The 15,924-nt window shown below is 49.5% G+C and overlaps 1 protein-coding gene across 1 annotated transcript; it reads left to right on the forward strand.

The window, feature by feature from the left end:
* Positions 1-12,463: 12,463 nt before the first annotated feature.
* Positions 12,464-15,120, forward strand: FOXC1 (forkhead box C1). The gene has a single exon (XM_074985932.1). It carries the CDS (start codon positions 12,939-12,941, stop codon positions 14,517-14,519), a length of 1,581 nt encoding a protein of 526 aa, XP_074842033.1. The 5' UTR covers positions 12,464-12,938; the 3' UTR covers positions 14,520-15,120.
* The last annotated feature ends 804 nt before the right edge of the window (positions 15,121-15,924 follow it).

Raw genomic sequence — 15,924 nt, forward strand, 5'->3', positions numbered from 1 at the left:
TACTGTGTTCATGGAAAGGAGCAAGTCCCAGCCTCACAGTGTCCAACATCCCTTTCCCCACTTTAGGGGCTGCTTCTTGGAAGAGCTGCCAGTTGGGGTAGCCCTGGCAGCAGGGGTTTTGTGGAAACAGATGAGCAGATGATCCTTGCCTTGGAGATTCCCCAGGATCCAGGATGGAGACATGTTGTTTATTTATTTAAAGCCAGCATCTCTCCTGCCCCGTTCCAGTGAAATGTACTCTTTGAGGGATGGTCCCTACCCAGAGTAATGAAATGGAATTGAATAAAACCATATAGCTTAAATCAAACAGCTAAAAATTCTCTCCTGAGACACGCACATTGTTGTACTGATTATGTATTTCCATAGCAGTGAAGCACCGCGTAACATGTAACATGCGCCAACCAAGCGTGATTAAGAAAAGTGCAAATGCGTCTGAAACGTCCCTTGATTTCAGTGGGATTTGTGAGTGCTCAGCTCTTCTTTGGAAATCAATCCATTCAAATCCATAATAACTTTTCTGCTCCCAAGAATTCACAAACTAAGGGTCTGATCCAAAGTCCACTGACTTCAATAATACTGGAAAGAAAATGATGATCATAGACGATGACTCCGTGGAACAATCCAACCTGGATTGTTTTGCGGCTTTAATCTGTCATGGGAGAGGCAAATTTTCAAAAGTTCTTATACAAGAGACGCCATGGAGAGAGAGCCTGGAAAAGATTAATGAGGAACTTGTTCTAAGTGTGTGCCGCAGCAGAGAACAAGGCATGATGATGATAGTGGACGAAAGAGACAATGGGAGTTGTGGGAAAGAAGCTTGAGTGCAGTGTAAGGAGAAGGAAATGATGTAGGTAGTGGGAAAAGAGGCAGAGAACCTAATTAAATTTTAATGCAAACTAAATTCTATCTGCAAGGAAAACACTGCTGTACATCTGTCAGATCAAGCTAACAGAGACAACTCCATTCTCCCGCTCTCAATAAATAATTAATAAATAGCTCGCATCATCACACATGTAGACTTCAACTATTTCAATAAAACTGGCCTTCTGTTGTAAGGATAACTTCTTTGAACCCAGCCTGGTAAATAGTGCCTGGTGCAATATTGCACATGGCTCTTGGCAGAGTTGGGGGTGGACTTGCGTAATTAAAAGACAAGTGCATTTCATGATCTTGCACTCATTTCTAAAGCCTCAGTGAGACTACTCAAGTGCATAACATTAAGCATGTGATAAGTGTTTGTGTTATTCCGGTTTTCAATGGAACATACGCAGCAAATGCAGAAATTACTAGAACTGCCTCTTCTCTCTGTCCATAAGGACGCTGTGCCTTAAATATTGGGTCTGTTCTGGTATGGCTATGGTCTGAAGAAGTGGGTCCGTCCCACGAAAGCTCACCTAATAACTTATTTTGTTAGTCTTTAAAGTGCTACTTGACTGCTTTTCTGTTTTAAACTAACCGAGAGCTTGTCAAAATCATTACTAATAATTTATTTTTACAATTTTTTTAATTGTTAAATAAATATTAGCCATTTGTTTTTGCAATATTTTATCAACTCTAAAGACAATCAAAGAACAATTGGCAAAGAATTTATTCAAAGATGCTTCTTTTCCATTGATTGTCAGATAAATTATTTGCAAATACATGCTTTAAGTATTCATCTAACACTAGACTAAATACTTTCTACCCAACTTAGTTTTCAGCATCATATTTCAGTTTATAGTTATAGTTTTCCCTGAGCAAAGTGATCTAGGTGTTGGGCAGCACTCATGGATTCCTGTTGAGCAAGCTTGATCAAGATAAAAGTTTTAAAATGTGAATATGATAAAAGATTAGGATTCCCAGGCCAGATCCAGCTCTCATAAAAGTTAGTGAAAAAGACTTCTATTGACTTTAAACCGTACAAAGGTTTATTTAGTAAACTTTTGTTCTTCAAAAAAAGCTCTGACTGACCACGATTGCATAGTTCAATTATTAAAGTACTGTAATGTGAAATTATTAAAGTAAATCCCGGAGATAGAGAGAAGTCAGTTCCTAATCCTGTGGTTAGAAAGCAGCATATTTTTCCCTGTGGTGCTCAAAGGCAGCTAGTTGCAAAATACATATGTGCTGTATGGCAAAGTTGCCCCATAATGTAAATATGTTAATGTCTGAGTGTCTTGACTCCTGCATGATTAATTACTCAGCCTCAGAGTTGAGCTGGAACAGGTGTTTACATTATAATTTCCCTGAGCCAGCTCTATGGCTGATGTAATTCAGTTTAGTGATTTAAGGATCTGGCCCCTTTTCATAAGGAGAAGTGGAAAGCAAACTGGAGAAAAGGAAAGTAAACTAAATCACAGGCTCTGTGCTGATTTAACAGTGCACTTCCCTAACTGTGGGGAAGTTAGAAGGGCATGTAAACCATGAATCTCCTTTGCAGTGAAATAGCCACACCAAAGACCCAGTAAAGCTCAGCACCCCACTGTACTAAGCACAGTACACATACAGAATCATATCCAGCCCCTGCTCTGAAGAAATTACAAGCTTTAAAAAAAAAAACACAGTCTAGACACATAGGTTTGGTAAATATTGGAAGCCAGGGTGGTGGTAGCAGGTTTTCCTCTTTCAGTACTTGGATGAATAGCAAACTCAGCTCTGGGAGGGAAGCATGTGTATATACAGATGAAGCACTAGTAACTGTCAGAAAAAACCTGCTCCTCCAATCCAGCCTCCTTTCAGAGAACTCTCCTGTGTAGAAGGTTAATCACAGATAGACTGATGTAAATAGTAAATATTAAAGAGGGCAAGATGATTAGGTTTAATCCGATTCCTAGATAAGTGATGGGCAAGCTAGGCTAGTGACTCATGTGGCCCTCCTTCATCTCAGTGGGATGCACGATTGTCATAACCAACGTGATCTCCTAGGATAGAGGTCAGCAACCTTGTGGCTCTGAGTGCTGCCATCGCTGACTCCTCGTGAGGCTCTGGAGGCTGCCGCCTCTTAAACAAAAAAATTAAATTCAGTTGCCTGCCATTGAACCAACTGAATTTAGGTTTTTGTTTAAGCAGCGGCAGCTCTGGAGCCACTCAGCAGTCAGCCACAGCCTGGCAGGGAGCCACAGAAGAGAAAACCGGCAGGGCAGAGAGCTGGTCCATGTGGGCAGAAGTCTAAGCTGGCAGGAGAGCTGGGAGGGGAGCGACCTTACCCCTGCTGGAGCCATGAGTCACACTGAGAAGGTGGCAAGGAGCTGTGGGGTGGCCATGTCTGAGCTGTGCTTGCTGAGGTGAGTTAATCTTGGGGATGGCCAGGGGGTGGAGGTTGGGGCTCAGAGAGGTTAAGCCTGGGGGCAGGGTTGGGGGTGGAGGGTTGTGGGATGGAAGGGGGTGAAGCCTGGGAACGGGGTGGATGTGAGGGCTGAGACAGGTAAAGCCTGGCGATGGGGTTACTTAACTTACTAACTGGTACAAATCATTGTGTGTGTGCTGCTCTTAAAACAGGGGTTACAAAAAGTGCAGTTTGACATTATTTATTAAGGACTGTCTCGTGTTCATGTGCACTGCGGCTCTCCAAGGATCGATTTTGTAACTGAATTTGAAAAATGGCTCTTCTCGTTATTTCGGTCGCAGACCCCTGCCATTAGGATCAGGTAGTTTTGCTAATTCAGCTTGCCTACCTAGAATTTGCAGGGTGTGCCAAATGAGCCATAGCCATGCTTTGACTGGAAGCAGAGGAAGCACACAGCTTTCATAGTCAATGTTGTGTGGAATCAGCACACAACTCACTTCACGTGCCCTTGCTCTAAGTCTGTGTCACTTTAGCAATACTGGTAGAAAAAATATGCTCGCGGAAACCAGCGGACTCATGGGTAACAGTAAACAAAATGTTTTGTGGGTCAGACATAGAACCCCCTGAGCTGTGTACAGCCCTCCGGCCACAAGTTGCCCACCGCTGGCCTTCTCCCCATCTTTGAAGACTCTTGGCAAACTCAGCTCAGAGCCTAGTGCAACAAATGTGAATCCAAACTTTAGACTTCCAGGTTGAACAGAAGCAACTAAGTAACAAGGAGGCACTCATGTAAGAAGCTATGCAACTAATGCCTATCTTCTCACCTAAACACACTGCACCGTTCATCTTACAGAAGTCTTTGCGTATGAAAGCGGTAGAGCTGGCTGAGGCTTCTAAAACTATGCTGTACAAAACATCCAAAACAGCTTGTTGTCTAAACATCTACGCTCCTCTAGACATTAGACATGTGTAAGTTAAGCCGTGAATTGCACATATTATATAAATACACACACACACACACATTTTTCAGAAGTGACTAGTGATTTTGAGTGCCTCAGTTTTGGGGTGTGAGCTTCCTGCAAAATACCACATCTTCAACTAATCTCTGATTGGGCACCTATGCTCATTAGTCAATTTTGAATAAGTGTAGTCATTTACATACACAGACACACACCACCACAGGCAGCTCACACTATTTAATTTAGACCTGCCTAGTCAGGAAAGGTACCTAATTGGAAAAACTGAATTGAAGATCAATGGCACTTACTAGCCATCACTTCATCTGGACAGGAATGGTAATTCCACTTAGCTGGGACCTGTCAGTGTGATTTAGTGGTTCTTAGTACCGCTTGGCTATGTCTACACTAGAAGCATCTGTTGACTGAAGTTACCATTGGAAGAGCTGTTCTGACAAAACTTCTGTCTATACATAAAAGCGGATCAATCTTTTAATCTGCTCTGTTGACAAAAGCCCCCCCCCCCGCCCCCCGGAGTGTCTACACGGCTTTTTTTGCCAACTTTTTCTGTGGACAAAATGCATTTTGTGTGTAGATGCTCTGCCAGTTTTGTCTACAAAACTCTTTAGTGTAGACATAGCCCTCATGTCTTGCTCTCAAACTGGCTTTGCTCGTTTGCTACTGTTAAAACATTTTCAGCTCTTCCTCAATAATGACAAAGGCAAAACTGAAGCGCTCTTCCTAAGCACTAAAGCTCATCTCTCTCTCTCTCTCTCCAACAGAAGTTGTTCCAGTCAAAAATATTACTTCACCCGCCTTGTCGCTCTAAGAGACAGAACTGTTAGTAGGTATGCAACGAGCACACTGCCTGCCACTGGGACTGTGTCAACAAATTCATTCTCTATCCCTGTACATTTGATCTACCTACTACCTCTTCAGGCCTGTTTCTTTTGTCAGGAACTCACTGTGACCTGCCAGAAAGCTTCATGAATACTGAAAGGGTGTTTTCTATTAACAATTCTGTTTAATTAGGGCAAAAAGCCATACATCATGATGTCCCAGTTTCGCGATCCCTCATATGTAGCTTGCTGCATTAAAAAACATACATTTTATATAGTTATCCATCCACACACAGACATAGCACATACTCGTATGTATAAAACCTTCTTTCAGTATGCACTAGCTGGGATGTTAAGTCTTCTTTCAGGGCCAGCAAACAAACCAGTCAAAAACAACCACTTTAAACAAAAATTTCAGGTTTTTCATGTTTCAGTAAAAGAAAGCCTTTGTTTGCAGTTACAAAATGAAATGTTTCAAAATTGCTAATCGAATTATCAGAATTGGGTTTGCAACCTCTTTCTTGATGCAAAGCAGCAGAGGAAAGACAACCTGGCTCAAGTGCCCTCTTACCTTACTCATACCTAAAGGTAAAGTATCTTCACCCTCTACAGCTGAGCAACCATTCTTGACAGGTATAAGTAGAATGACAACTCAGATACTGCCTGGAGAGGTGGGGAAAGGAGCTAATATGTGCCAAGGATAAAGAATCACAGCAAGAGTCACTGTCTCCTGAGGCTGAACAAAAAGCTCAGTCAGAAACAGAGTTGTCATACCTTAATGCATCTCTCCTTCTGTTTTAGTGCAGAGCTTGTGGCTGGTAACATTCTACCTGACTTCCTGCTGCAGATTTAAAGCCCTAGTACACATAGCTGGTGCAGGGAAAGACAAACTGGAAAAAGTGGGAAGCAAATGGCAAAATAATATGGAAAGGAGATGATGACTTCTCCTTACTTTAATTGTTCATATTTTATGGCCCAAGAGTCCAGAGAACACAGAATTAATTCCTAACCTAGCATAACTACAGGTGCTAGTCTCAGTCTTCAGCAGAAAGTTCCATTAATTAATTAGACTTTGCATTTAAATATCATCATATTTTCTGTGTTTGTTGCCTTGTATTTCAGTGTTCTCTTGCTCCTATTTTAAGAGAAATGTAAATAGGAAGGTTCAATCAACTTTCTCATGACCATTTACTATTTTAAATTCATCTAGCCTACCTTATTCTTCTCCTTTTTAAATTGGTCTTAGCACACCTAACCATTTTTTTCTGTGCATAGACAGTTGTATGTGTATTAAGTCTGGTAGTATGCAAATACCTTTGCTAAATACCTATTTGTGCTTCTCTGTAACTAGGTGCAGGCAAAGACCTGCATAAATCTATGTATACATTAAATGTTATACACACATTTTACACCACAGAGGTTTAATATGTTTAAAATGGGGGGGGTATGTAAATGTCTCCCTATATGTAAATATTTGTGTTACCATTATTGTAGTTGCCAGAGAAATTTAGCTTTTCATTAGTTTTCTGAAGCCAGGTCTTTGGAAGTTTCAGTGTTTGGTAACTTGGAAGAAAAGGGAGAGTTTGCAAGGCAGAAATACATTTTCCTGGAAACTAGCAGTTTTCCTTTGCAACTTTTATTGGTAAATCTAGTCACCAGCAAAAGCCTTTCTTGACATTGCCTGGAAAATAATGGCCTTGCAAAAGTGCCACTGCTTTCCTTCTAACAACTAGAGTTGTTTCAAGAAGCGTGTGTCTTTTGGCTAAAACTCAAGGTGCTCAAAAAAGTGGCCTAAGGATTTTTTTTCTTTTTGAAGTGGGAGAAGAGAAGAGAGTGGGTAACACTGATGGGTAAATGTTGGAGGGCAAATGCTGTAGTTGGCTGGGGAGTGAAGGACCTGAGTATGACTGGAGGATGTTGAAGCAGTGGAGAGCAATTGGCCAGTAGGGTGTAGATGGGTGATGTGTTTGGCTGGTGTAAGGCAGCTGGGCTAGGTATTCTTTGCCAGTGTTGGGGAATGATAGTTGTGCAGGGGAATTTGGATGTGGCTGGCAGGTGGCTTTTGGGCTGAGGAGGTGATAGGCAAGTATAGTGTCTGTAGGGTGGGAGTTAGGTTGGCTTGTGTGTGTGTGTGTTCCCAGGACAGCATCCAGGCTAGAAAGTTGTTGGCAGGATTGTGTGTGTGTTTGTTTGCAGGGAGCGTGAAGGGTGTCTTAGGGAGGAGTGACAGAGACAGGGGCAGGAAGTAGGACCCTGTATTGGACCAACTGCTGGTGGTGAGAGAGACAAGGGCTGGATCTACAGGCACAGAGCTCTTCTTCAGGTTACCTCAGCCACGTCGGGATGAACGCGGTGCTAGGAGAATCATAGCATCCTAGGGCTGGAAGGGACCTTTAGAAGGTCATCTAGTCCAGCCCCCTGCCCAAAGCAGGATCAACCCAAGGGGATGCCGGTCACACACAGCCTGGATGGGTTGGGGATCTCCCAGCTCAACGCCTGCTCAGCGAGAGCGCTTGCGTCCTGGCTCTCCTCCCATTTGCTGCGCCTCCCGGCGCTAGGGCTGACCGGCAAAGGGGGGCGTGCGGGGACCAGCGACTCCGAGGGGCGGAAGTGGAGGGAGGGCGGCCGCGCCGCGGGGCTGGAGGCGTGAGTCCAGCTTGGCCCATCAGGGGGCGCTCCAGACACGCCGAGCGCCTGAGCCGGCCGCGCAGGTGGTCGCCAGCTGACAAGAAAACAGGGTGAGAGCGGCCGCCCCAGGGACTCCCAGCCCGCCGTGCGGCTGCAGACGCTGACAGCCCAGCCCCGAGCCGCGTGCAGGAAACCGGACACGATCGCCGGCGGGCGGAGGAGGTAAAGCAGCCGCGGGATGTGCGCCTCCGGGGAGAGGCGTGAGAGGTGGGACTACAATGGGAACTGGCCTCGTGCGGTCCGGCGGCTGAATCCGGAGCGGGAATACGTAGGAGCTGCTGGAAGTAGGCACAGAAGGGAACACCCAGCCTGGAGACACGGGTATCCTCCTGGGACCGGCACCACCTGCCTCCTCCCCGGCTTCTTTTGCAAGCCTCTGGTCGCCGGGGCCGAGCCTCTAGGGCTGGCAAGCCGCCTCCCTCCCGCGGGCTGGCAGTTTGCAGCTGCTTGGGAGCGTCCGGCGTCCCCTGCAACTACAGGAGCGGGGCCAGCCCGCTTGGGCCGGACTGACTAAAGCAGAGGTGCTTTGCAAGGAGCAGATGGGTGAGCTTCCAGCTCGACGCGCGGAACCCCGTGCGATCAGACTGACCTGCGAGCTGTCCTCGGTGCGAGCCGCTGACTCGCGCACCACCTATCGCTCCCGGGCTTCCGCTGGGGGCTGTGGCTTCGTTCTCCCGTAAATAAAACACTGAAAACAAACCAGGCTCCCCCCTCCCCCGCCCCCTCCCCGCAAGAGGGGGAGGAGAGCTGCCGCACGAGGCGTGGGTCGTCCTTCTCCCAGGGCTGCCGCCGTGCCGCGAGTCAGCTACGCGATCCGGGAGAACCCCGCGGATTCAGCCCCCTCCGCCTTTGCGGTCCCTCCTGGAGACAGAGAAAGGAAGTTAGCGAGGAAGAAAAGGCAGTACGAACGAGACAGAGGATGGTCCATGAAGAGAAAGAGGAGATGCCTACGGCCCCGGCTAGTTCTCATCCTTTTAGGAGAGCTGCAATTTTTCATCTTCCCCGAGACATTTTCCAATAGACCGAGGCCAAGGTTAGAAAAGGCGGTGGGTTACTTACCCAATAAACTTACCTTTTTGAAGCTATTGGGCTGAAGTAAATAAAATCCAAAACAGCCCTGTAACCGCGTGGGTGTTGGAGGTGTTTGATATATTTCAGTCGCAAAACAATTTTCAGATTTAAAAAGTTATTTTATAAATACAGAGAGGTTTTTAAAAAGTAAATATTTCGCCAAAACAGAGATTGAGGGAGGGTGGCAAGCCCCGCCTGCAAAACAATGCATAGTCTCCGTTTTTCTTTGAAGTTTGCTAATGGTATATACTGATCAGATTTGAGATAGGGCATTAAATTATTCCGTTGGTTAAATAACCAATTACCGTTATCAAGCTAAAGTGAACATTCACTTATTCAAGTGGAAAGAAAGCCAGATAATAGAAAGAGGGTGTTTTTGGTTTTGAATCATTGTCTGATTTAGATGGCAAATGCGTTCCCATTCATGGACTATCTAGCTACACAGTTTACATTGGGAAACAATCATATTAGTCAACAACGATTATTACTGTGTGTCTATTAATTGTCTGCCATTAAAACGGACTTTCTCCAGAGTTCTCCGGGGCGTGTGGGAGTTCAAAGATCAGACATAACCTATCTGTAACAATCACAATGCAGATAGATGGTATCGGTTTAGCCACAACGTAGATCGACTTTAGCGCGTGCTCTGTGGTTTTCAGTTATGCCGCTGATTTCATCCGAAGGGACATAGGGCAGTTCACCTCAAAGTTAGCTGCACACGGTTTAGGAAACAGAAACCCCTCATCTGGGATTCGAGGAGGGGAATGGGGTAGGATGTTTAGGGGTGTAAATGACGGGGATAGGGCAGCCTAAGTGTAAACCTCAACAGCCTCTGCAGGGAAAACATTTCACCTTTAGGTCTTTGAGAAGAGAGGAAACTTTACAGCAAATTGTTTGGACCCACCTGTTGGTTTCAACCATTTTCCCTTCGCTGCGTTGCTATCTTGCCCTCATTTATTTAGAGTTAAAAGGTTCAGAATAAACTCAACAAATGCTCCCCCCAGGTGGCTTGACGGCCCTGTGCACAGCTTTAAAGGGATGCGGCATAGTTAATTTCAAGAGGGGTTTTTGTTCCGCCGATATACACGATGGTAAATCCTATTCCAACTATTTCGTTTCTGCCGCACACCAAAAACATACCCACAACGTTACTCTTTCTTCTAGAGGCCATGGTGGGTATGACAATAAATAACAAATAAACAAGCCATCTGTAACTCATTCCTGTCCCTGCCCTTGTACGTGAAACACAAACATTTCTTTTCCTGGGCTGTAGCCAAAATTAAACCAGTCAGAAAACGGATCCTTCTGCTCCTATAAAACTGTTTTCCCAAAAAAGTGTTTGCCCGTGCCAGTTCCTGCTTTCACAATGGCAACTTTTGTACCTGGAGCAGAGAAGCGGATTGCTGCTGCTTTCCGATGTGTAATATAACACACGTTAGCCATTGCCTCGTTTCAGACCGATATAAGGATAAGAGGAGCTGCTACAAAACATATGGGATACAGTATATTCCTGATTAAATCATTCCAGTTGATAATAATCTCAGGTCAGAACCGTGAGCATGAAAGGTGAACAGTGACCTGTTAATTCACCCAAAGATGGGCTTTTTTTGACCAGAACCGTTCGATGGTTGTTGGAAATGTATCTGAAATCCATCGACATCGTTTTACCTGCAGGCAGAAGCGTGGGAAACACCGGGTGACCTACGTTCTATGCATACATGATTAAAAGTTGTTCTTCTTTCCAGGGAAGCGCCTGAGAGAAGTTGAAGGCGCAAAATGTCCCAGCTACAGGGAAACTAATGCATAGGTCAGTGCCACGCCGACGATTAATTCATCAGTGTTCGGTGATGGGGAGGGGTGCAAATTGGATATGAACAGGGGAAAGCAGCCCAGAAGATGAAACGCAACAGGCAAAACTGACTAATGTGGTCACCCCTAAAGGACTTGTCTGTATTACAAAAGTAGGACAGTTAGGGCTGAGTGTGAAATGGAGGAGAGGTTAGAACACATGTTCCCTTTTCCACCACGTTTTTTTAATGACCAGGTGATTGATTAGTCAAGAAAAACGCTTGACTTACAGTACTACTAAGAAAATCACGTTCCCTTGACATCTTCCCCGTGGCTTCTACCTGTTGCGGTTTGGAGGGCAATCAATCACTAAAAAGCGAGGCAAGGGGATTTGAAATCCGTGAAGCCAAAAGGGTCTTCTTGTGACTCCTCTTCAGAATGAAAGTTCGTCACACCTCTCGGGGAAGTGTGAACTGCGCCTCTCACCAAACGCCCGTATTCAACACCATTCTCTTTAACCAGTTCCCAAACGCCTGCCCTCCTTCAGCTTGTGCCTTGCGACGCATCCATTATTACCTCTATGGGACTGTAGAGGTAGAGCCCATTAGGCTAAAAGAAGGGATGTGGGGAGGACGATTGGCTTTTCAGTTAAAGCAGCGTCTTTAAAAGCTGCCCTGGACCAACAAGCAAGAAACGATTCATTTCCATTAGCGATTTTCAAACGTCAGAAGACTGGTCCTCATTCTTTCCCCTGGCTCGTTCTCCATCCCTCCTTTTCAATGTTAAGCCAACCATTTCTTTACAGCCCAACTATTATCTCAGCCATATACACAGCGCCTGCTTCGGCAGCAATTAAATCCATAGAGTGGACCCGGGGAAGAGTTTTTGAGCACCTTTATTCTTCTCTTGAGACCAACACACCTGTTATACCACTGATTCCGCAGTCTGAAATACCCTGCGTGCAAAAGTACGCGCGCTCCTGTGTGTGTGTGTGTGAGAGAGAGAGCTCCTATCATACCCCTGCAGGTCTGCAAAGATTACCTTCAAGCCGGTTGAAGGCAGGTCCAAAGCAATCTCCCTGCGTTTATAACCAGCACGGGCAGCAGGCGCTTTCTTTGCAAAGAGACAGAGGAGAGCCCCTCATGACTGCTCAATAAAAGGGGCCTTTGGAGGCCACGTCAAAAGCTTGTCAAGCACAAGAATGGCATCCCGCCGAAAAGTCTGGCCAGGCAGCTGGCTGCTTAACGCTGGTGAGGACTGGGGCTCTCTCTCTTTCTCTCTCTCTCTCCCCGCCCCCCTCCACTTGCTCCTACCTGGGCTGAAGAGTGGGGTGGGTGGGTGACCCCCCCCCACCTGCAGGTGGGCCGTCTACCCGCAGCTCTGGCGAAGGTGAGCCCGCGGGGCGGGGCGGGGTGCTCGAGGGGAGGTAGGTCTGAGCCGCGGCTGAACCGGCGCGCGGAGGCATCACCTCCCCACAGAGGCGCGCGCGAGACGCTGCGTCCTGCGCGGCAGGGGCGCCTGCAGCGGGGACGGGGCAAAGGGCCGCGGGGACCTACACGGGCACGAGCGGGGCTGCACCGTGCCGGAACGCGCGCGAGGGAGAAGGCCGGTCACGCAGGTGGACAGCGACGGGGGGACCTGCGAGCGCGCGCGTGTGCGCGCGCGCGCGTGTGTGTGTGCGTGTGTGTGTGTGGGGCCAGGAACTCCTGTGGCGGCAGCTGCTCGTGGCGCCCCCTCCCGCTCCCATTCAGAGCCCTGCGCTGCCTTCCCATTGGCCGGCCGAGCCGGGCAGGGCGGAGCCCCGCCGCCGGAGGAGGAAAAAAAAAAAAAAAGACCCAGACCAAGTGCGTAAAAAAGTCCTGGCCGCGGTGACGGATGCTCAAAAGTTCAGGAGTTTTCCCAGCGCTGCCCGGAGCTGCCCGCCGCCGCCGCCGCCGGGACAGAGACTGACCCAGCCTGCGCGCCGCGGAGCTGAGCGGAGCGGGGAAGGGGCGCCCCGCGCGAAGCCTCCGCCTTTGTCCCCTGAGGAGCCGACACGACTGCTTGCCGAGCCCGCTGGAGCGCGGGCGCCGCTCGGGCCGGGGCTTTACTTTCCGCCTTTGGAAGTGGCTGTCTCCGCGGCGGGGGCTGGCCGGTGCGTCCCGCCGGCCGAAGGAGAGGAGCTTCCCCCGCCCCGGCCGCCTCCCCCCCCCCGGCTTCTGTGCGGCGAGGCTGGGGGGTGACTGATCGCTCGCCTGGTGCCACTCGGCCTGGCGGGGTTGGGGGAGGGCGGGCGGGGAGGGCGAAGCTGTCGGGTCCGGCGGGGCGGGCGGGGGAGACTGACGGGAGGACATGCAGGCTCGCTACTCCGTCTCCAGCCCCAACTCCCTGGGAGTGGTGCCCTACCTCGGCGGGGAGCAGAGCTACTACCGCGCCGCGGCCGGAGGGGGCTACACCGCCATGCCGGCCCCGATGAGCATGTACTCGCACCCGGCCCACGAGCAGTACCCGGCCGGCATGGCCCGAGCCTACGGGCCCTACACGCCGCAGCCGCAGCCCAAGGATATGGTGAAGCCTCCCTACAGCTACATCGCCCTCATCACCATGGCCATCCAGAACGCGCCGGACAAGAAGATCACCCTGAACGGGATCTACCAGTTCATCATGGAGCGCTTCCCCTTCTACCGCGACAACAAGCAGGGCTGGCAGAACAGCATCCGCCACAACCTCTCTCTCAACGAGTGCTTCGTCAAGGTGCCCCGGGACGACAAGAAGCCGGGCAAGGGCAGCTACTGGACCCTGGACCCGGACTCCTATAACATGTTCGAGAACGGCAGCTTCCTGCGCCGGAGGCGGCGCTTCAAGAAGAAGGACGCCGTCAAGGACAAGGAGGAGAAGGACAGGCTGCACCTCAAGGAGCCGCCCCAGCCCCGGCAGCACCCGCCGGCCGAGCCCGAGAGCGGCGGGGCGGGGAGCGGGGCCGGCGGCCCGCAGCAGCAGCCGCCGCCCGTGCGCATCCAGGACATTAAGACAGAGAACGGCCCCTCCTCGCCCCCGCAGGCCGTCTCCCCTCCAGGCGGCGGGGCCGCGGCGGCCCTCAGCAGCGCCGTGCCCAAGATCGAGAGCCCGGACAGCAGCAGCAGCCTGTCCAGCGGCAGCAGCCCCCGCCACAGCCTCGCGTCCAGCCGATCGCTCAGCCTGGAGGCGCCCGAGCCCCAGCACCAGCCGCCGCCGCACCACAGCCAGGGCTTCAGCGTGGACAACATCATGACCTCCCTGCGCGGCTCGCCCCAGGGCGCGGGCGAGCTCGGCGCCAGCCTGCTCGCCTCCTCCGCCTCCCGGACCGGCCTGCCGCCCTCGCTGGCCCTGGGCAGCTACTCGCCGGGCCAGAGCTCCCTCTACAGCTCGCCCTGCAGCCAGGGCGCCAACCCGGCCGGCGGCGCCGCGCCCGGGAGCACCTACCACTGCAACATGCAAGCCATGAGCCTGTACGCCGCGGCCGCCGCCGCCGGGGGAGGTGAGCGGGCCGGCCACCTGGCCAGCAGCGGGGCCAGCCCGGTGGAAGAGCCGCTGCCCGACTACGCCCTGCCCAGCAGCACCAGCGGCGCCTCCTCGCTGAGCCACGGCAGCCTGAGCACGGCGGCCGGCCACCAGGAGGGGCCCCACCCGCACCAAGGCCGCCTGGCCTCCTGGTACCTAAACCAAGCCACGGCGGCGGGCGAGCTGGGCCACTTGGCCAGCGCCGCCGGCTACCCGGGCCAGCAGCAGAACTTCCACGCGGTGCGGGAGATGTTCGAGTCCCAGCGGCTGGGCTTGAACAGCTCACCCGTGAACGGGACCAGCAGCAGCAGCAGCTGTCAGATGGCCTTTCCCTCCGGCCAGTCGCTCTACCGCCCCTCGGGGGCGTTCGTGTACGACTGCAGCAAGTTCTGACCCTTGAACCAGGCCGCCCTGCGCGGGAGGACTAGCTCTTGTCTTTAACAAACCAAGCCCCGTCCGCTCCCGCAGCCAGCGAGCGCCGCAGCGAACTCGCCCCTAGTTTTGTACCGAGACAGCCCACAGTGTATCTATAACATAAGTCAGGCCTTGGTTTGTTAAAGGGACAGTGTTACTCCAAATACCACGTAAGTTTTTTATCGCTTTCGAGAAATACTTCTTTCCCCTCCCTTCCCCCCCCACCCCGCCCATAAGGTATGTCCCGGGTTTAAAAGAGGACAAAAATACGCCGCGTAGGTGACATGCTCCTCCCCCCACGCCCCAGGACTTGTTTGAAAATGTAAATTCCGACATAGTAATTTATTTTTAATTTGTAGTTGGCTGTTGGGGACCAAACGCCAAAAAGTGCTCCCCCTCCCCCCCGCCTCAGAAAACTCACGTTAAAAGTGCCTGCCTAACACGTTGATTTTTTTTTTCACTATATAGAAGAAGGGAAACTGTATTAATCTTATTCTATCATTTTTTTTCCTTTTTTTCCTTGAAAATATTATGAGGTATCGCATTGTTTGTTTATTAATAAATTACCATTCAATTGGAATACCTTACCCGTCTGGATACTTTTATACTTAACAAAACAAAAGACTTCGTGGCTAACTGGCGCTGGAACAACCCGTTCCCCACTGTACAAATCTCAAAGACCGCTTAGAAACTGCCAGGTCGGCCTTTTTCAGTCTCTTCTGCAATATGTTCCACTTAGTCAGCTTGCTTTATCCGCTAGGAAAAAAATACTTTCCCGTGGCAGATGTAACCTGGCAAAAACAAAAAAAACAAACAAACACGTTTTTCTGAGCACGGAGTGGACTGGACCTGGGAGATATCTGACCCGGACAGAACAGACGGCGTTCCCTATTTAATATCCCTACTAGCAATATAGGCATGGCTTAAATGTTGCCTTGTGCATATGCCCTTTCCCTCTGTGCAGTGTGTATCTGTGTTATGCTTTATAGAGTTTATATAGGAGAGAGTTTGTAATATATCTCTAAATGTAATGAAAGCATATAAAAGACCCGTGGTCTAGAATAATAATAACAAAGACATATGAAACAGGTTCGGGCTTATGCATTTTTAAAAATACAGTTTTAATCTTTTGTTTTAAATACTGAAGCAGTTATTTTTAAAAAAATTTTCTCTTCCCTGGCCAACCTCAGTCCAAAGCTGTGGCTTCGTTTTAAGAACCCTGGTGCTTTGTTGGAAATGGCTAAAGGGTCTTTGGAATAAAATTATTTTCGGAGGATTTTGCATGGGACAAATAGCCTCCCCCCACCCCATTTGGGGTTTTTTTTTTTGTTTGTTTTTGGGGTTTTTTTTTGTTTGTTTGTTTTGGTTTTGGTTTTTTCCTCAA

Source organism: Carettochelys insculpta, chromosome 2, assembly GCF_033958435.1.
Source record: "Carettochelys insculpta isolate YL-2023 chromosome 2, ASM3395843v1, whole genome shotgun sequence".
In the NCBI taxonomy this organism is placed as follows: domain Eukaryota; kingdom Metazoa; phylum Chordata; order Testudines; family Carettochelyidae; genus Carettochelys; species Carettochelys insculpta.

Excerpts from the sequence above, each read along its gene's own strand:
- FOXC1 (XM_074985932.1), top strand. The coding sequence starts at position 12,939 with ATGCAGGCTCGCTACTCCGTCTCCAGCCCCAACTCCCTGGGAGTGGTG.